The following is a 20,529-nucleotide window of genomic DNA, read 5'->3' as shown; positions in this document are numbered from 1 at the left end:
CCCCATCCCAGGGACAGAATCCAGCTCTCCCCCTTATTGAACTTCCTCTGGTTGATGATTGCCCAAACCTCTGATCTGAGGTCTCTCTGCATGTCCTCCCTCTTCCATGAGGCCCCAGAGTGCCCCTTGATTCCATGGGAATCTGCAGTGTTCAGTGTTCCATTGGTTACATGAGGCCCTGTATTGTCACAAAGGCACTGAAATGGGAGCAGGTCTCCTTTCTAAATGACTCAATAAATCAGAAGTTTTAGCTTAGATAAAAATTATATCCTAATCAACAAAAGGATTTGTTTTCTTGTCATAGTAGTGGTCTTTTCTTTTAAGACTACAATTAGTTTCAGGATGTAGAAGGTAGATGATACATGGAAACTAATAGAGAGTGTATCGTGTGCCCACCTTCAAGAAATTAGCTTACATGCCTCAGAAAACTTGTTCAATAAGAGATTATTCTTTTAAAAAGAAATTCATTTAAATATTGTTTAAACTAATGGGAAGTCCTAGTTATCTTTAACCAGCGATGAATAGATGTGTCTTAGCTGGTCCTAGGACATTTAGTTTAGTGGTTAGAGCTCAGATGGATCCATCAGAGATTCTGGGATGCCTGTCAAGCGAGAAGACCAGTCTGCAAAAATGACTGCCCCTCCCAGAAGAAAGGGACGCTAGATGGCAGCCTTGCTCCACGAATAAAATCCAAGATGCTCTTTGACCCCCAAATCATGACATAATTATGGATTGCTTGTGAAGGGGGGAGGTCTTTCAGGTATCACTGTATTTATATTCCAAAATCATCACAGGGGGAGCAGTGACGTCACTGAGGACACGGGTGCCACTCCTGGGGACATCAGTGACATAACAGGGACATTGGTGACATCATTGAGAACACGGATGCCACCCCTGGGGACATCAGTGACATAACAGGGACATTGGTGACATCACTGAGAACACGGATGCCACCCCTGGGGACATCAGTCTCATCACAGGGTGATGACATCACTTAGGTGACATCATTTAGGACACCAGTGCCAAAAACTGTGGACTAAGTATCATGCAAAGTCGATATAAACACATAAGAACTGTAAAGTCCGTATCATAAAGTCCTTTCAGTCGCTGTATATCTTTTTCCATTCCTGAAACCGTTCCCGTTCTGATCCTTGTTCCTCCACAGGCCGTGACAAGAAGTGCCTGTCAGAACTGCAAAGATGGACGCAAAAGAATCTTAAGTGGGCATATTCTCCACTCTGCCCTGCACTCCCTAGTGCTGGCGTCAAAACTCAGCCTCTCCACTTCCCTCTCCTAAGGGACTTGTTCTTAGACGTCCCTTTCCCCTACACTCATTTCAAAAACCCTCCCGGCAATTCCCAAGCTTGTACCCGGCTCTCATCCCCTCTCTGGCTCAGAGGCTCCCCTCTGTGTTGGCTATCCTGTTACTTTGCTGAGCATCCTGATGTTGAAAGCAAGATACTGCATTTACCAGCGTGATCAAAGCCAGCTGGAAATGGGAACAGGCTTCATGAACAAACACCAAAAATGGCCAGAAAAGCCAATGCTGGGATCATCTTCCAGTTGCTCCTAATCTGTGCTGCCACCAAGAGCATCACTGTCTCTCATAGTGAGGATAGAGAACAAAGTCATGGGTGGTCCCAGGGGGTCTTGCTCTTTAACTGGTATTAAAATTGATATTCCTCAGATATAAGGGAATCATGGAGGCTTTCCTGACTCTGACATGTGTGTCTTGTTATCCATCAAACCACTGGTTGTGGCTCTGAGAGAACCAGCACTTGCTTAGAACTGGAATGATGTTTTACAAGCCTCAAGCACAGCTGAAGAATCTCTTGTTTCTCTCTTTGGAAGAGATATGTGAGTCCTGAGGCATTAGGCCAATGCTTGCTGCATTTTATTAACATTTTTACAATTAAACAAGGGGTTGATAAGATTGACGAGGAAGATATGACTCAAGAGCTTGTTAGACAGCAGCCTCTAAACTCTTCGGGCGATGCAAAGAGCAGCAGCGGTTGAAGAGTGTTTTCCAGCATGAGATTAATCAATAATAACATGCTCACTGACATAAAAGTTACTTCTTAAAAGCAATTTATTATTCATTGAAACGCAGGAGGTAGAGTGTTTGACAGAGCCTCTGCAGAATGATGGAGAATAGTCCTGTCTAACTTCTCCTTCTCTTATTGTGCCAGCAAGAGCAATCAATCATCTTTAGGGTTTTTTTTTCCCTCTGTGATCATCTGTAGTTTAGGGGAAAACAGTATCCAGCAGCATTAATTATTTAATCTACATTGCCTTTTTCCTCTACGTGGGAGGACTTGGTACTGTGCTGGGAAGTGGGGCCAATAGAATTTCTGGGAGTCGGATTTGGAGCTTGAGCGCTTTCTATTTTCTTTTTTAGAGGTTAACGCTGGAGACTCAGCTCCCTCTATGGTCAAAAGAGGGGGAGACACCTTCCTGCAGGATGTCTTTACAGAGGATGCTCTCGCAGAGTTGGGTATTCTCTGTTCAGTAGTTGAAGTCTTGCCTCTTCCTAAAATTGTGGTGTAGATCCCACTTGAGGTGGTAAATCTCTCAAGTGTATGAGTCTGGGCCTACACACCTGCTAAGGTGTGACTGGAGATGTGAAAGAGTTCGTAAATGAGTTTTGAACAATCAGGATCACACAATCATTTAGGCTGGAAAAGACTGAGTCCAACCTGTGACCGATCCCCACCTTGTCAACCAGACCAGAGCACCGAGTGCAGAGGGATGTGGAGATGGGATTTTGGGTTTGCATCCCCACCTGCTGGGCACACCTGGGTTTGGATGCTCCTTAGCGGAGCTGTGAGGTGTAACATGGGCAGCAGCTCCTCCTCTCTTGCTTTGGGGGCTTAAATTGAAACACTCAGAAGCTCAGTCACCTCTGAGCTGCTCTGCTGGGAGCAGCAGAGGGACTCCTCCAAAGGCCACACAGCCTATTCATGGTCAGGAAGATCTTGCTGCTGAACCTTTTCCATCACTGCTCTGATCCCAGGCACTCCAGGGAAGTGGCATAAATCCATGCTGTGGTTTCTGTGCCACACAGATAGCAAGAAGCATTATACAGTTGTCTCAGGCTAATTCCCACCATGGGGCTGTGGAGAGTAGTTGGTTGTCAACAGACTTTGTCAGGGGACCATAAGTGCTTCTGCATGTCCATACAGCAACACAGTGGTGGCAGCTGTGGCTGTGTTATAGGACCAGGTCCACTGTGAGGCTTGGAGACAGTAAGCTGGTATGTGTGAGAACATGCAGAAGATGGTAGAATATGGTTTTACAAGATGGGGCTTAGCTGTATTCCAGGCACCCATCTTGCTTTCTCGGGGGGTTTCTCCCATGCTGAGGCTCAATTTGCTGTGCAATATGGGATAGCCAATATTTTATTGCTCTGTTAGTGAATATGTTTGTTGTCAGCGTGCAAGAAAAAAGAAACAAAGATGGAAGTTCTCTGGCATTTACGTGACATTGGAGAGGATTTGGAGCCTGTTTGGTAACAAGCACTCTTTGGTAACAAGCAAGGCTTTTAATTTCTGCTTGCTTGCTTGCTGTGCCGTGGGGTTTCTGTTTTGAAGGGAGAGGTTATTGCCTCTCTCTCCTGCCTCCAGAGTGGAGCTAAAAGTTCTTCACTGACAAGCAGCTCTGAAGAAATCAGTGGGAAACCAATTGCAACACAGAAAGAGTTGAAATTGCAAACATCACTACAGCCACCATGAAGGCAGCACCACGAGGTACTTGTTGCGGTAATCCAAATCCTGTTGGAAAGGTGCCTCTGGCAGGGAGCAGTGCCTCTACCTAGTCCTTGGCAAGCAGGATTTTCTCTTGAGTTTGAACAGCTTCTGCTGGAAAGGTGTTAGGAGCTGTCTGGGTTGTGGTCTAAATGTTTGGTAACAGCTTGCATTGCTTTCCAACCTGGACTGAGCTGATGGAGTGGTAAGAAGCTTGTATCCAACTCTTTTAATATGTATTGGGCTAATGCAGTCCAATGGTAGAACCATTGCCATTACACTGGGAATTGTCATCTTCTTGATTTTACAAGTCTGGCTTAATTTTTAAAGTCTATTTTGCAACTGCCAAGAGCATCACCTGATGCAATAAAACCAACCCCAAACAACAAACCACCCCAATGTATTCTGGAGTGATGCTAGTCTGCTGTTGCGATGGCTGACCAAAACCAGCACGCAGCAGGATGTGGTAATACATGGAATTGCTCCAAAGTGGGCTGGATCCCAGTGCTCAGGGTGGTGAAACACTGACAAAATGCTTGTGCAGGCAGCAAAAAGAAAGCTGCAAATGTGAGGATCTCATTCAAACCTCCTCTGAGGTGCCTTTGCATGTAGCATGTGCTATGCAGCTAAACCAGAATCCAAACCACTTGATTCCCTAAGCTGTTTTAGGGTCATGGTGCTGGAAATTATCTCATAGGTGTCTTAACCCAGACATCTGAACTCTTGCAGCTATAGAAGAAAGTCCAGGGCCAAAATCTGAGCTCAGCCAGCTCCTGGGTGCCTGTAACCTGCTCCCCAGTGAGACCTGAGAACTACCAGTGAGCCAGGGGAGGAGTAGAAGAGGGGATTTGTTAGGTTAGATTTCCAGGTGTCTTTTGGTTCTATGGATGTCTCAGGTCCCGTTGCTGCCTCAGAGGAGGGGCACTAAGAAAGTAATAAACAAACAACTCCCCTGCTTTGAGTGAGGCCTCTGTCAGTTTGCTGCACCCAGAGCATCCTCAATAAAAAGGGCAGCAGTGTGGCACCTGAGGGCATCCGGGAATGCCAGGACCTGCGTCCCAGCAGCAACATGATGCTTACATTTGTTTGGTACCTCTCTGTGCATGTCTAGAGGGGTTTCCTGGGGCAGTTGAGGTGGCACTTGATGGTGGAATCTCATGCACACAAATGCCCTGGGAAGACAGTGCTTACACTGGTGCAGCTTGGTCTATCTTGTCCTTTTATGTCACTGGTCTTTAATAAATCCACTGACTTTGGAAAGAAATGTGTGTTTTGAGCAGGGAAATTGTCAGACCTATAGAGATCACAGGGGTGTGAAAGCAGACACGGAACCTGCACAGGAACAAGGGCAGACTCCCAGAGCAATAGTGTTAATGGGAGGGACAGGCTGGGGGGACCAGAGGGTGGCACTGGAACAGATCTGGAATGCTGCAAGGAGGTGTCACCTCCCAGCTGGCCCTTAAGCACCTCCTGTGGGTGCTAACTGGGACAAGATGGAGCTCAGGGTCCTTTGAGCAGGACTGTTCCCTGGAAAGGAAAGCTGGAAGTGTTCTTGCCATAAGCATTGTCAGAAATGTCTGGTGTGGGGTCAGCACGGACAGGAAGCCCTCAGGATGCTCAGGAAATGTCAGTGTTGCAATCTGCTCCTCAGCATCCTGGGTGGTTCAAGGAGCTGAAAGCTTCCTGTTTTCAGCTCGTGGTAGATGATGTCTAACGCAAACAGCTCTTTTTTTTTTTTTTTTGAAAGGCAACAAGTTCTTCAGGGGAGCTACACATGAGGCTGTAAAACTGGAGAGGAAGGAGGAAAAATAATCCCCTGTATCTGTTTTTCTTCCAGAGAACTTCCTTTTTTTTTTTTTGACTGTTTTACCATTTTACAGTCTTGGGCTGCAGTTATTAAACTAAGTCACTTCTGAAGTTTCTAGGAGGAAAATGTTAAAAATGTATTATGCTGTGTCCTTTAACTTCTGTAGAGTTTATATAAAACCAGACTTCTGTAGTTCTTTAATACATACACAAGATGCACAACATAAATATTTGTTTTTGAGGGCTCATATTTCAGCACTTTGAGCAGCTTCTGTCCTGAACAACTTGGAAACAAGAAAAGAAATCAGATTCCTTTTAATTCCCTCAATTTCAGGGCAATTTTCTGTAAGACAAGAACTTCTGCTGCCTGCCAAGTAGGAATAGTGTACAGTTGTTTCAGGAGCTGAGCCCCTACGTGCACAATATAAAGTTGCATGGATGAGATTGCAGGAGAGAACTTGCTCATGTAGAAAACAGCTACTGTTTTTGAGCTGTTTAGTTACAAATCAAATCAACTGGAAAATTTTGGGCTAACCAGGCATAATGTTTCTTTATGTAAACCCATGTTCGGCTTTCATTGTGAGGGCCCTTTAGAGGTCATTTGGTTTTATATTGCTTTTTGAAAGTCTGTTCCTCTGATTGCTGTGAGTTTTCTTCTAGTCCTCCTCCCTCAGAGGTGTGTTTAATTTTATGTCCTGTAAATTTTGATTAAGCTGGTGCTGTACTTTGAGACAAGGCTCAGAGTGTCTGCTCAAGACCAGATTTGCCTCTGAGGCAACCCAGGGTTGTAAACAGCCTAAATCCAGGCTGTCCTTACAACAGCATCTCACAGTCGAGTTACAAGTGTCCTGTGTCATAGGTACGTGAGTGGTTGCCTGTGATTTCTCACTTTTGATCTTGGCAAAACCAGGTTTAGGTTTGTGGCCCCCTTCCAACCCAGGGTATTCTATGATTCTATGCCCAATGGGTGCATGATTTGGCATCCCACATGGTGGGTTGTGCCCCAGCAGTCACTCAGCTGATCTGCCTGGGCTTGCAATGCCATGGCCACCTGCCTGACGTGAGCCACGGAGTGGTGGAAGGGAAAGGGAGAAGAAAATGTTCTCCTTTACCATCAAGTCTCTCTTGGCCTCTGCTCCCTCCAGACTTGCACAGAACCACACTAACAAAACTAAATGACAGGAGCAGTTGACTTGGGCTGTGTTAACATCGTGGATGTTTGGATGGAAAATATAGATCTTGATCCTCGCAAATCACTTGTGGGAAACACTAAACTTACTTAGTTTTGCTGCTGCTCCTTTTTGTTCCTAGATAGCAGTCAGATCATTTTCTGAAAATGATTCAGTAATTATGTCCCCAGGTTTTGGACATTAACTGCTTGACTGACGAATTTCTTAGTCTGATCTGCACCACACCAGTTATGGATGCATTTGAGGATTTTCAGTGTGACGTAGCCTGTAGTTTCCAGGGTCACCCTTCTTGCCCGTCTTGAAAATCAGGGCAGTGTTCGCCAGCTTCCAGTCAGCTGGGACCTCTCCAGATTCCCAAAACAGCTCAAAAATCAAGAGAGGCCTTGCAATGACATCAGCCAGCTCCTTAAGTATTCTCAGATGAAAACATGTTTTGAGGAGGGTGGCTCTGGCTTTTGAGGCTTGTAGGCTGTTATTGCTCTCACGGCTACAAACCCTCTTGCAATTCTCAGCCTAACTGGGTTCTGGGCCAACCTGCACCCATTTGTTCTCATGCCACCATTGTCCTCTCACTCAAATGGCTCCTCTCCCCCCCCCCGGTGTGGCTCTTCCTCTCCCACCCACATATTTACACTAAGATATTCCCTTCTACCTGTGTTTTTAGCCATATTAAACAAACCAAGCTCTCTGTTTCCTGGTATTATGTGAGGGTGTACGTGAAGATTAGCAAAGCTTGCAATGATGCATCCAAAGAGGCTCTTTTCAGGGTTGAAGGAACAAACAAGTTTTCCTCTTACCCTCTCGAGAGCAAGTTGTTACTTAGACATAAACGTGTTTTTAAAGGATGTTTCCCAAACAGCAACATTTTTCTGGAATACTGGGGTCCTCGGTGTTTGCAGAGGTTTTTATAATCAGAAAACACAGCTCTTTTGGGATTGTCTTGAAGAGATGTTTTCTGTCTTGGCAGACACGCAGGAAGAAAACCTATTTTGCGAGGCTGATAGCGGGTTACCAACAGATCTGTTTGTTCCCTTTTCTGCTAAAAAGAACATGTGATATCTAGGAATACTTCTAAAAACAACCCCACGAGGGCAGTTTGCTTGAGATAAAAGTTCTGTCTGGAGGCTTGTGCGAGATGCCATCTTCTGTGAGGAGACAGCTTGGATGGCACAGTGACAGCAGACAAACAGTTACTGCTTGTAACACAGCAAACTACGAGTGCCAAGAGCTGATTCTTGTCTATCTGCTTCAAACCAGGGTAAAAACAAAAGTGAGGGAGGTTAAGAGGAAAATTTTTAAACGCCACACCTGAATGTGTGTAAAAGAATATACAGACTTATAAATTCTAAAGCCAGGATGTGTTCTGTAGATTAACCAGAAATACTCAATTTTAGTTTTAATGAACATAATGTCTTCATATGGGCACTTGCTCCTGTTGCCACCTCCCAGGAGATGGGCAGCTGCTCCGGGTAGTGTGTCAGGCAGGTGGCAGGGGCAGCACCCCATAACACAATGAGCTGCAGTTGCTGTGTGTGTTAATTTTTGGGAAATGAGCCAAATGCTGCTGAGGTATTTGTTGAGTTCACACTTACTGGACAACGCTCTTAATACCGTGCTTCGACTTTTAGTCAGCCCTGAAGTGCTCAGGCAGTTCTACTAGATGATGGTGTAGGTTCCTTTCTAGCTCTAACTATTCTGCAACGCAATTGCTTCAAAATGTTCCTTTCCACCACTAAAATGCCCTTTGGATATTTGTCAGGTGGTGTTTGCCCATGGATGTCTGGAAATCACTGTGCTAGTAGGCAGCTGGTCCCAAACAATATTTTGCTTACTGTGTTTGAAACCCAGCACCCAGCCTTTGTCTCATGGGGTCCCACCTGATCCACCCAGAGCAGAGTGGATTTTAATCCACAGATTAACAGACTGGAGTTTAATGCTATATCAACCAGTAGTTCCTGCCTTATATTTTGCACAGAACAAAAACTCTCCTCAAAAAAAATTGGAGAATGGTTTGTGTTGGAAGGGACCTTAACGATTATCCCATTTCACGCCCTGCCATGGGCAGGGACACCTTCCACTAGCCCAGGTTGCTCCAAGCCCCATCCAACCTGGCCTTGGACACTTCCAGGGATGAGGCAGCCAAAGCTTCTCTGGGCAACCTGTGCCAGGGCCTCCCCACCCTCACAGGGGAGAATTCTGTCTCAATATCCCATCTATCCCTGCCCTCTGTCAATGGGAAGCCATTCCCCCTTGTCCTGTCCCTCCATCGCTTTCCCCAGTCCCTCTCCAGCTCTCCTGGAGCCCCTTTAGGCCCTGGAAGGGGCTCTCAGGTCTCCCTGGATCCTTCCCTTCTCCGGGTGAACCCCCCCCCAGCTCTCCCAGCCTGGCTCCAGAGCAGAGGGGCTCCAGCCCTGGGAGCTTTATGTCCCTTCAGGAACACCGCGAATCCAGCAAATGCAGCTTAAAACCAGTTATATAGATTAAGAACAACTGGAATAGTCCTGGGATTAAACTGTGTCATCAGCTTCAGCTGATCTTGCGCCGGCCAAGTATTCCATATGCACAGCGTGTCAGTGCAGGGCTCTGGAAGCGAGGGGTCCTCCTTATGTTTAGCACTCAGCCAGGGATAACTGACAAACCAGGGCGGGCTCACAAACTGCTTTTTTTTTTTTTTTTTTTTTTTTTTTTTTTTTTTTGTGAGCGGTGTATTTTAACAATAACACCCACACCAACCACCCCCCCCGGCATTTATGACATTTCAACGCCCCCCCTCCTTTAACGTGAGGGCAGCGCCTTTCCCGCCGCTCCTCCCTGAGGGCGGGAGCGCCCGGCAGGGGGCGGTAACCGCGGGGCGGGGCGGCCGCGCCGGGACCCGGGAGGAGGAGGAGGAGGAGGAGGAAGGAGGGAGGAAGGAAAGAGGGAAGGAAAGAAGGAGGCGGTGGCAGCGGCAGCAGCAGGAGCGATGGTGAGCGGGGAGTGCGCGGGGAGAGAGACACAGGGGTGTCCCGGCGCGGCCTGTGAGGCTGCGAGGCCGGGGCCTTGTCCGGCGCGGTGGCGTGGGGGCGTCCCGGTCGGGCCTCGGCGAGGCCCGTGCCCTTCCTCTAAACCTGGATGTGTCCCTCTTGTCCATGCACGGCTTCCCTTATATCCCACAGGTATCTAGTTTCAGGGCGGGGGGGGTTAGAAAGGGCGTTTTCGCCTGTCTCTGTGTATTCCTTGCACCCCGCTGGGGTAGAAATCGTGTTTTCCTCTGAGATTTTGGTGAAGGTGCCTGTCTGGCTGATAGACATCCTGTTTGCTTATTGATTATAATTTTTTTTTAGAGGCCCTGTTTGCTTATTGACTCCTGGTTTTTTAGAGACTCTGTTTGCTTATCGACTATCATTTTTTTTTTTTTAGCTAGAAGCAAACTTCACGATTGCTTGGAATACAGCCGGCTCCGGCACGCCGCGGCATGGCATGTATCTTCCAATTCCTCAGACCTGGAAAGGGCACTAGTTTGTGGGTTTTTTTAATCCATCAGGAGGGTACTTTGAAATCACAGCTGCTGCCGAGTGATAGATGAAACAGCATTATCTGTGTCCTGCTGCTTTTTCCCCGCTTGGTCATGGTCTCTCCATTCCCAAACACTCAAGTGCTGCTGCTTCTTCCCACTCTGGCGTGGAGCTGTGCCTGGGACAGCACGGCTTGTGTTCAAAATTTGGAACTGGGTAAATGCTGCGCGTCATGTACACGGGGTGGTCCAGACTGGCCTGGGGCTGCTGGAGCCGTGCTGTGTGGTCAGGCTGTTCTCCTCAGTCCCTCTGTGCCAAGGCTTTGCAGGGAAAGCTGCTACTTATTGCACCTGGAAGACCTGCTCAGGTCTGCTCTTTTATTCATTAGATTGGACAGTAGCTATTGCACGGGATTCCTGGTTTCTGGAAAGCTAAGGAAGTTGGCTTTGTACTCAGAGGCTGAGCGTTTCTCTGGAGAGACACTAACACATAACATTTTTCCTAAACTGGGGTTTTACTCTGCGATCCTTCCCCCAACCTTAGCAAAACAGAGCATGAGGCACTGGAAATCTTAACCTAGGTGGAGAAAAATGTTGCTTCTCCCATGTGCTGCTCACTTCCAGCCCTCTCGGAGTTTCCCACCCTCTTGCTCCCCTTAGAATTCCTGGCTGAACTGCTGACCTGAGCAGGGGGGAGGGTCTGCTGAGGTGGCTGATGCCTTGCTCCCTGCCCTGGATTTCTCCAGCGCTGTTTGGTGGTGTGGAGATAACCCCAATCACAGCGTTTGTTGTGTGTGGTTTGCCTGCCGTGGCAGCGATCACAGCCTTGCTGTGACTCCTGTGGTAGAAGGGATTCAGTAGGGCCCCTTTCTGTGTAAGGAGTTTGAGGTGCTGCTCGTTTCTTCTTCCAAGCACACAGTTCTGGCAATAAAAAGGTGTAGCTTCCATCTGATCTCCTCCTGCACTGGCTGCTCCCACCACAGACCCCTGGCATGCACTGGGGGTTGTCTCAGAAGGCCTGATCTGTTCACACAGTGTTTTTGGAAATGGAATGATGTGTTCTTTACCTAGAACTGCTGAGAAGGACTTGGGGGTGCTGGTGGGCGAGAGCTGGACATGCCCCAGCTGTGTGTGCTGGCACCCAGAACCCCGCTGCCCTGGGCTGATTCCACAGCAGGGGCAGCAGAGCAGGGGGGGAATCTGCCCCTCTGCCCCTCAGGTGAGACCCCCACCCCCCCCTGCAGAGCTGCCTCCAGCCCTGGGGAACAGCATAGGAAGGACATGGAGCTACTGGAGCCAGTCCAGAGGAGGCACCAAGATGATCAGAGGGATGGAGCAGCTCTGCTGGGAGGAAAGGCTGGGAGAGTTGGGATTGTTCACCCTGGAAAAGAGAAGCTTCAGGGTGACCTAATTGTGGCCTTCCAGGACCTGAAGGGACTGACAAGAAAGATGGAGGGACACTATTTCCAAGGGCCTGAAGTGACAGGACAAGGGGGAATGGCTTCCCACTGACAGAAAGCAGGGATAGATGGGATATTGGGACAGAATTCTTGGCTGTGAGGGTGGGGAGGCCCTGGCACAGGTTGCCCAGAGAAGCTGTGGCTGCCCCATCCCTGGAAGTGTCCAAGGCCAGGTTGGACGGGGCTTGGAGCAACCTGGGCTAGTGGAAGGTGCTGCCCATGGCAGGAGGTGGAATAGGATGAGCTTTAAGGTCCCTTCCAACCCAAACCAGTCTGTGATTCTACGATTCTATTGCTCCCATTCCTTGCATCCCAGGCAGTCCAAGACATTCCCTTTCACATAGCAGCAAACCTTCCTCCTGGGGTGTTTAATACTGAAATCTTTGTGTGCTGGCCAATGGCTATGGCCTGTACTGGTTGGTGTACTGAGAGGGGCTTTGAAGTATGTCTTAGTCCTGTCCTTAGAGCGTGGTGTGGACTGAGATTTAGGATTCTGTCACTTGATCCAGTAGCAGGTGTGCTGGTCTCTTTGCTGTGGTTATTGTGATACAGTTATTGTTTCTCAAGGAAGATTTGTATTTCCTAGAAATTGTGATACAGTTATTGTTTCTCAAGGAAGATTTGTGTTTCCTAGAAATTCACAGGTAAAAGCCGCTTGGAATCCTTTGTGTTCTGAGTGTTTCCTTTGCCTCTCTCATCGAGATCCACCTGTGCCACGTGAGGAAGGGCATGGGGTGAGGTATCACGGGGTCAAAAGGTTCTGAGTGTTGGTGTTGATGAGATAATTTTTGAGGATCTTGCCCTGTGGACAGACTTGCCCAAGAGCAGGGCCCTTAACGTATAATAGCAGCATTCAGTTTGTGCTGATACTGGGGGCTTTGTCAGAGGCTTGCATAACCCTGCTGGGAAGCTGTGCCAGGGCTTGGTGCTGCCTTTGTTCGTGGATGCCCGTCTTCAGAACAATTGCCATGCCATGCTCTGCTTCCAGACAGCTCCCACCAAGGCTTTATCCTTTAATGCTGCGTGTGCCCCTGTGTGGCACTGTGCTACTCGCAAAATGTTTCAAATAAACACCCGTTTTTATTCTCCAGAAGTGATCCACAGCTGAGAGGATGCCAAGTGGAGGGATGAAATATGTCCAGATGAGTCCCAGCACGCAGGGAACCAGGCTCTTCTTTTATCCTAATTATCACGGGTGCAGTGAGAGGACGTTTCCTTGCACGTTCTTGGACCTGGTGGCCCACAGAGATCCACGCTGGGTTTATGTACGGCACTGACTGTGTGAATCCTTGTCTCTTGTGAGGTCTGTTCTGCCTCGAGCGTGCCCAGATGTTTGCAGAAACTTATATAAATTGATTTGTTGTAGTGAGCAAAGAACACACACAACACCACCTTGTGCATCTTTTGTGTTAAACGAAATTCGAACTGGCACCTGATTTTGGAGTCCTTTGGATTACTGTAAAACTGTCCATTTTTTGAGCCTCGAATCAGCCTTGCTCCATCTTGTTTTGATAGTTTTACATTCCTTCTTTGCAGTGGAAGCTGGAATGCTGTCGCTCTTACTCTGAGCTGCTGCCTTGTTTGTTTATGTGCTGAAGCTATAATTAGCCATTGTTTAGCCACTCCTCTTGAAATCTCAGGGCTGGTGGGATAGTATATACATACCTTCATTTTGCTGACACTGTACATGGCAAAAAAAAACCACCCAAAATTGCTGTTGTTCTGGAAGAAGTTTCAGTATGGCAGTGGTGGAAATAAATGCAACACAGACAGAACTGGTGGTACTGGGGAGCTGTGGTAAGACATTAGCGTGTCCTGACTATGTTTTTCTTTCACTTAGTTCAGCCCATACAACTGAAAGTTCATGATTTTTGATTCCTGAGAGGTCCTGCATCCTGTGTCGCTCCGTGTGCCCACATCCTTTGGTGACGGCGGGGGGGGGGAGGCAGTACGTGGTCCAAACCTCGAGCTGTAATTAGGAGCTGACTAACAAATATTCTCTGCCTGGTGCTTGTGTAAAGATATTTGTCACGCTGGGGGTGGCGGGGAGGGAGGAGCAGAGTCATTACCGGGGTGCAAATCAAAACACTGCAGGCACACGCAGCACCCTCCCAGGCTGGGGTGGCGTTGCTCAATCCCATTCCATGGCTCTCCTGTAGGAAGCTGCCAGGCTGGTGGCTGCGAGTCCAGTCCCTCCCTGCGGCCAGGCCAGTTACACCGTGTAGTTACACCGTGTAGTTACACCGTGTAGTTACACCGTGTAGTTACACCGTGTAGTTACACCGTGTAGTTACACCGTGTAGTTACACCAGTCTGACGTGCCTTTTGTGGCCAGAGCACGTGCAGGCAGCACGGTGTCAGCTCGGGCAAGGCTAATTGGGCTCTTCCTTCTACTTAGAAGCAGAATAAATAAGCGAAGCTGCTGTGTGGTTGCTGGCTCTGTGCAGTTTGTTTCCAGTCAGGAAGCTTCTCCTTGGAAAAACTTGTTGTATTGGAGCAGAGGCTTTAATTACAGTGGCAGTACCAGTATTCCATGTGTTCCCATCCTCAGGGTTGACCTGGCTGGTGCTGTCTCTGAGCCATCTCTGTTGGCCTTGATTTACTACATACTGAGTAGTGTGACATGTCACCTTCTTCCTTGGCTCTGGTGATGTGAGGGAAGACAGATGGCAAACACAAACATTAAGGTTCAGCATGGGGAGGTGTTCGGAGTGTCCCTGGCTTGGGAATCTGTGTGGATTCAAGTGAAAGCTGAGAATGTGCTGTAAACTGACAGACAGTAGGTTTAGACTGGATATTGGGAAGAAATCCTTCCCTGTGAGGGTGGGGAGGCCCTGGCACAGGTTGCCCAGAGAAGCTGTGGCTGCCCCATCCCTGGAAGTGTCTAAGGCCACGTTGGATGGGGCTTGGAGCAACCTGGGCTAGTGGAAGCTGTCCCTGCCCATGGCAGGGGGTGAATGAGATGGGCTTTAAGGTCCCTTCCAACCCAGGCCATTCTGTGATATTAGCAGTTCCTACTTGCACAGTCAGCCTGAGACTCATGATATTGCATAAAATAAACTTGCCTTTAAAAGCTACTTTTATTCCGTGGCCCACGTTAAACGCTCTTCTGGTGAAAGGAAGATTGAGCTGATAAAACCTTTCTTCCTGCTCTTGCCACAGGTAAACTTCCACTTTACAGTGTCAGAAACAGGAGGCACTTGTAACAAAACTCTGGGGTTCTTCAGTTTATTGCCTTTCTGTTTCTCTCTCTTTCTTTTTTTTTTTTTTTTTTTAAGCTTATTCGAGTCCTAAAACTCGCAGCCAAGGAAATGCTGTTCTGGCAAAACTGCAAAATGTGCTCTCATTAGCTTTGGCATTTCCCCCCTCCCTCTCTTTTCTGTCATCTGGGACAGAAGAGCATTACTGCAGTTAATTTGTCCTCTTTTGTAGTGGCATAAGGGCTATCCCTGGAACCAGCTCAGCAAGCTAATGGCTTTTAGAAATAAAGTACTGAGGATGTATTCCTAATCTGTGGAGCTAAAAATTCAATATGTAAACTGCTTGGGTTGCTAAGTGCATTAATATCAGTACAAATGAACACTGCAAGTCCTAATGATAGCATTTAGTATTTTATCTGATACCTGGCTCTGTCCTGCTGCTCTCAGAATTAACAACAAATCCTCCAGTGGAGATTTTTTTCCCCCCAGCATTTTAGTGTGCTCATAAGTTGGGTTTTTAAACTGCTTCTGAAATAATCCTGTGACTTGTGAAGCATTTGAGCGGGGAAGGTTCTCTTGTGGAAATAAAACCAGCTTATCTACTCTCCTATAATGGAAAGGGAAACTTATATTTTTTGATGCCTTCACAAATAAGCAGGTTATTGTCTTACATTAAATGCTGTCCTGTAGGCAGCTTTAAAATCAGGTCAGCTTGTTTTCTTTAGGCCAGCTGAGGAAGCAGTAGTAGTTTTTCACTATGTTTTGAGCAGCACCTCCAAGGCTGCAGGGGAAGGGATTCCAGTGGCTGGGCTAAACAGAGGCTGTTTATCCCCCCTGCCTCCTCCCTCTGGAATGAGGAAGTGCTTTGGGACTGCAATCCTATAGAATCCCAGAATGAACTGGGTTGTAGGGACCTTAAAGCTCATCCAGTCCCACCCCCTGCCATGGGCAGGGACACCTTCCACTAGCCCAGGTTGCTCCAAGCCCCGTCCAACCTGGCCTTGGACACTTCCAGGGATCCAGGGGCAGCCACAGCTTCTCTGGGCAACCTGTGCCAGGGCCTCCCCACCCTCACAGGGAACTATTCCTTCCCAATATCCCATCTAACCCTGTCCTCTGGCAGTGGGAAGCCATTCCCCCTTGTCACTCTGCCTGTGTAAAAAGTCTCTCCCTCTTTTTTATAAGCCTCTTTAACCCAGCATGTTCCTGGATGTAATAAAAACATTTGAGTGCAACCTTCTGGTTTCTCCAGGATTAAGTTAATAATTGAGAAAGTAGAGGTCTCTTGTACCTTGCTGGTACTTTGGGGCAAAGAAGCACTTGGAAAAAAACTGAGTTCATAGTTAGCTGGGGATCTGGGGAGTTGTATTTCATTGCTAACTTGCCTTCCATGCCAATTTTCACTTGGTTTTTTAATATCCTCCTAAATTGATCAATCTCATCCTTCAAACTCTTGTAAGTATGAAATGACTGAAGAAGGAAATTGAGAAATACAGAGAAAATTACCTGGTCAAACTGTATTATTTAGGGATTGATTTCAGATTATTTTTTTTAAAGCAAGAAAGAGACAGAAAATCTTCAGTGGCTTGGAATTAACATAATTCAATTCTTCTCTTATTTGTTCAAAAACTTGGAAGTACCATTGCTCTACCATATATCAGTGCTCAGGGGTTTCAGTGGGGATTGTGTGATTTGACAACAAAATATGCTGTCAGCTGGGATCTTCTGCCCAGAACTTTCTCCAAGAGCCACATCAATCTCGTGCCAGATTTATTTCTTTTAACGTGGCCATTGACTGAAGTGACTTTTGTCTCGAAAATCATGTTCCATTTTGATTTGAGGGCTTATAGTTCACAGTATCCTCCATATTCAGGAAAAAAAATAGCACAGCCCACTTTATATTTGATGCCACAGCATTTTCTTGCCATCAGCTGAGCACAGCTCTTGAGACACTAGTAAATTAGTGGCTCCATTTCCATCCTTTAAGTGCAGTTCCAAAACTGAATGATATCCTGGCATCTGGCTCCCAGGCAGTGAACCAAAGTCATTGTTGCTGGCTAAACACTCTTTTCCAGGGATTTGCCAGAGAAGATTGTTGCAAACTCGCTGAAACTTAAGTACAACCTAAGTTAGCTGGAAAAGGTGGCTCTTCCCTTAAATTCTGGGGTTAAATCAGCTTTGTGGTGAGCAGACTGGAGGACTGGGCATTAGCTGGGACGTTGCCTAATTGCAGTGGTTGGTGTGGCTGCCTTGTTTTGGAGGCTGAAGTGCCTGGTGTGTTTTTAAATTGCCCTTTGCCAAGTGAATAGGTGCTAATTTGCCTCCTCACAGCTGAGTGCTGCCGGGTTTTGCCTAATTCTGCCTGTGTCCCTTCAGCCCGTGCTAAGACGTGGGTGAAATTATTCCTTTGTGATGGGAAATGCTGTTGTTTTGCTGGAGTTTATGGTTGGGTTGCCTAAATTCTTTTTAACTCTGTCACGTTAGTTGCATTTTATTGCTTTTCCAAAGTAGTGAGTATTAATTAGTGTTGTTTTTTGGTAAGGAATCCTGCCTTCCTCCTTTGATTATTTGGAAAAACGTGGCTCCTTTTAGGCTGTTAGTAGCCTCTCCAGTTGTTTTGGAATGACACATTACCCCCTAAAAAAACCCCAATTAAATGCTGCTTCTGTTGTTGGCTTGATCCAGAAGTGAGATCTGAAAAAGGTCCCGAGAAGGAAAGTTTTAGCAGTTTTTAATTTAGTGGATTATTTATATTCACCTTTGCAAATGGCTCTAATCCCACCCACAGTCCAACAGCACAGCTATCAAGGATCGATCTGTTCCTTCCAAAGTTTAGTAACAAATCTTTTGAAAGGTCCCATGTACTTTCCCTGTTGTTGGGACAGTGAAGCTTTGTGGTGCTGGAGATCTCCCCTGGAAAACTGGGCAAAGCTAGGCTTCAAGGCTGGTTAAAAGAGAAGAAGGATTTGGAAGAGGGCTCTGAGGTCAGCTGATAAAGCTTTAAAAACTGAAGTAAAATGCACAAGCTTTCATTTGTAGCATGCAACACTCCCCCACCCCCAAAATTGTCATTATTAGTCATAGCTCCAAACAAAGTGTGGGTTCTTCTTATCTCTAGAAGCCTTTTTCCAGGGAATTGGATGGAAGACTGCTGTTTAGATCCCTTTCCCCTTGTGCACACCTAATTTTCTTCACCCTGTTCTGATGCTCTTGAAGAGCATCTGGTTTGAAGCTATTGATGATGCACTTGGGTTTAATCCTGATGGTAATTCCTGTTTTGACAGTGGAATTGTTATTGCATCACTGTTTTCTGGGGTTTATTTTGGTGGAAGAGTGTTTCTCCCTTCCGTCCTCCCTTGGTGTGCAACGTACTAATTAGACTCTAAACTTAAGGAATTGCTGAGTGTTGGCATCTTCCTTAAAAATCCAGCCCTAGGTACTTAATAGACCTGTTTTGGTGGTACCTTCACTCAGCACCTGATAATTCCTTGGCAATAAATATTAACATAGTTGCTTCTCTTGGACCATGGTGAGATCTGGTGGTTCTTGGGACTGTGCAGAAAACCATATTTTACTCATCTGCTCTTGGCACTTCTCTCTCAATATTTGAAGTCTCTCAAGGTGTGTATTTTTATCAGTGACTCTTAACTGGAGGTGGCTGAAAACTTATCTCCTGTTTGCAGGAATTAAGGAGAGCATTGGGTCTGCATGCTGGAAAGCACCTTTTTAATCAGCAATAGACTTTTTGATTTGCGTGCATTTAACCTTTTCCCAATATCGTTCTGGTTTTCCTTTGCACAGGATGCTGTTATTCCCTACAAGGAAGTCCTCCAGATGTACTGGGAGAAAGCAACGGGCTTTGTGAATGCCCGATGTGCTGGACTTGAACCCTGGCAGCTCATTGGCTTGACCTTTTCTTCTACCCTTCTGAGTGTGTGGCTGCATGGCTTCCTCTTCCAGCCTGAGAGTGAGTATTTGAAAATGAGGGATTTTCCTTTGTTTAGAGGGAAGGGAGGGGCATCAGAGTTGTTCCCAGGTAGTAGAAGGGAAAGGGGGTGAAACAAGGACAAACGCTTATTAAAACAGACTCTCTGCTGTCAACTAATATTTACAAACCCCTCTTCCAAATTAAGGTGAAGACCTGTCTGATCAATGTAGCACCTCCATTCCTTCAGAGGGTGCAGCAGCCCAGCCTGGAATGTGCCTCTGTCTCCTTCCCTTTCCCTTGTCTCTGTTTTTCTTTTGGCTGGACCATTTACTTGTCGCAACACTCTTGTTGCTCAAACCCTGGGGAGGTTTATCCCAGAGCCGGGTTCCTGTGAACTGAGTCACTGCTGCAAAGTGTCTGGATAACCCTTGGTTGCTTCCCTTCCTGCTGGGGGAGGAGATGTGGTTTTGATTTGGCGTTGGAGGCGTGTTTCATCTTCAAGATGTTCAAGATAATTGCGTGTGGTGGTGTGAGTTTTGTTTGGGTTTTTTTGCTTGTTTGTTTTGTTTCTTTTTAAATTTTATTTAATTTCCGGACCCTCTTCCTGTTTTGAGTGATTTCTGATGTTGACAGTGGGATCTCTTCTGGTGAACTTGCAGTTTCCCCTGGCTGTGTTATGGCCAGAGATCACTACCTTGCCCTCAGAGAACACAGTGCTTTTCATTTCCCACAGGCCTTAGGGTTACACTCCAGTGGCAACTTGTTAAAAACAGCCAAGTTTGTAACTTGATGTCAACCTCTGTGTCTCTTTCTCAAGCAGGCCTTTGTCTTTCAACAGTGGGAATGTCTGTAAGGAACAAATTGGTGTGAAGCTTTTGCTCAGGACAGGGTTATGTTATTTTCTTGGCTAGTATTTGTACTGTTGCACAGTGTATATTTTTAAAGTATTGACTTAAAAGGTTGTCTGAATATTTCAGGAGTTTGAAGTCTTTACTCACTGAGAAAATTGATAATGAAATTGTGCACAGTGAGATGTGCAGCAGAAATGTTGTCAGAGCATTGAGTATTTGCTACAGAGTGTTCCAATTAGTGTCCTTAGGTAGCCTTTCAAATTGGACATATGAAGTGAAATATATGTATGAAGTGGGAGGGGAAAGTGTAAATAAAATTACCAAGTCTTGAAAGGGTCGATTTTTTTAATCTTTTGTTGAGTTATTTCTTGGTGTAAGTGTCCTGTGGGCGTGCAAGTGAAATGCCTGCAGGACTTGGCAGATGTTTTTGGTGGCTATAAAGCATCTGTGTCATCCTGATTTCATTCCTGCCTATAGAGCTCCCCTAGGAGTTTTCCAGTGCTTGTCATCAATGGCTTCTCTCATTCGTGTGGTGCAATTTCTGCTTTTCCCTCTGTCCATCCCCTTTCCCTGAGTCACCTCCCATTGCATCATGTTTCCTATCTCTGGTGGACACACATGGGGCAAATCTGTGTTGTGCCACAGCTGACATGGTCACAGATGTCACTGTTTCCTCCTTTGGTCTGGGAGCCTGTTTCACATCTTAAGTGTTTTTGTTTTCTAGTACTATTCTGGTTCGAAGAGGCAGAAGATAATTTCAAAAAGTACTTTCCCTTTTTGCTGGAGACTTTTCCTTTAGCAGACCCTGAAATCCCTCTCTTTCCTGTAAAATTCCACAGGTGGGTGTGAACTGCTTTG

The 20,529-nt window shown here is 46.6% G+C and overlaps 1 protein-coding gene across 1 annotated transcript in view; it reads left to right on the top strand.

The window, feature by feature from the left end:
• Positions 1-9,677: 9,677 nt before the first annotated feature.
• The window catches only part of SGPL1 (sphingosine-1-phosphate lyase 1), a 31,520-nt gene continuing 20,668 nt past the window's right edge, over positions 9,678-20,529 (top strand). The window contains exons 1-2 of the mRNA XM_027720960.2: positions 9,678-9,704; positions 18,694-18,859. Of these exons, the coding sequence (XP_027576761.1) occupies positions 9,702-9,704; positions 18,694-18,859 (169 nt within the window). The 5' untranslated portion in view covers positions 9,678-9,701. The remainder of the gene's footprint in view (positions 9,705-18,693; positions 18,860-20,529) is intronic.

Source organism: Pipra filicauda, unplaced genomic scaffold (genome assembly GCF_003945595.2).
Source record: "Pipra filicauda isolate LSUMZ 115617 unplaced genomic scaffold, ASM394559v2 scaffold246_size1145428_pilon, whole genome shotgun sequence".
Lineage (NCBI taxonomy): Eukaryota > Metazoa > Chordata > Aves > Passeriformes > Pipridae > Pipra > Pipra filicauda.
This window is presented reverse-complemented; position numbering and strand designations above follow the sequence as displayed.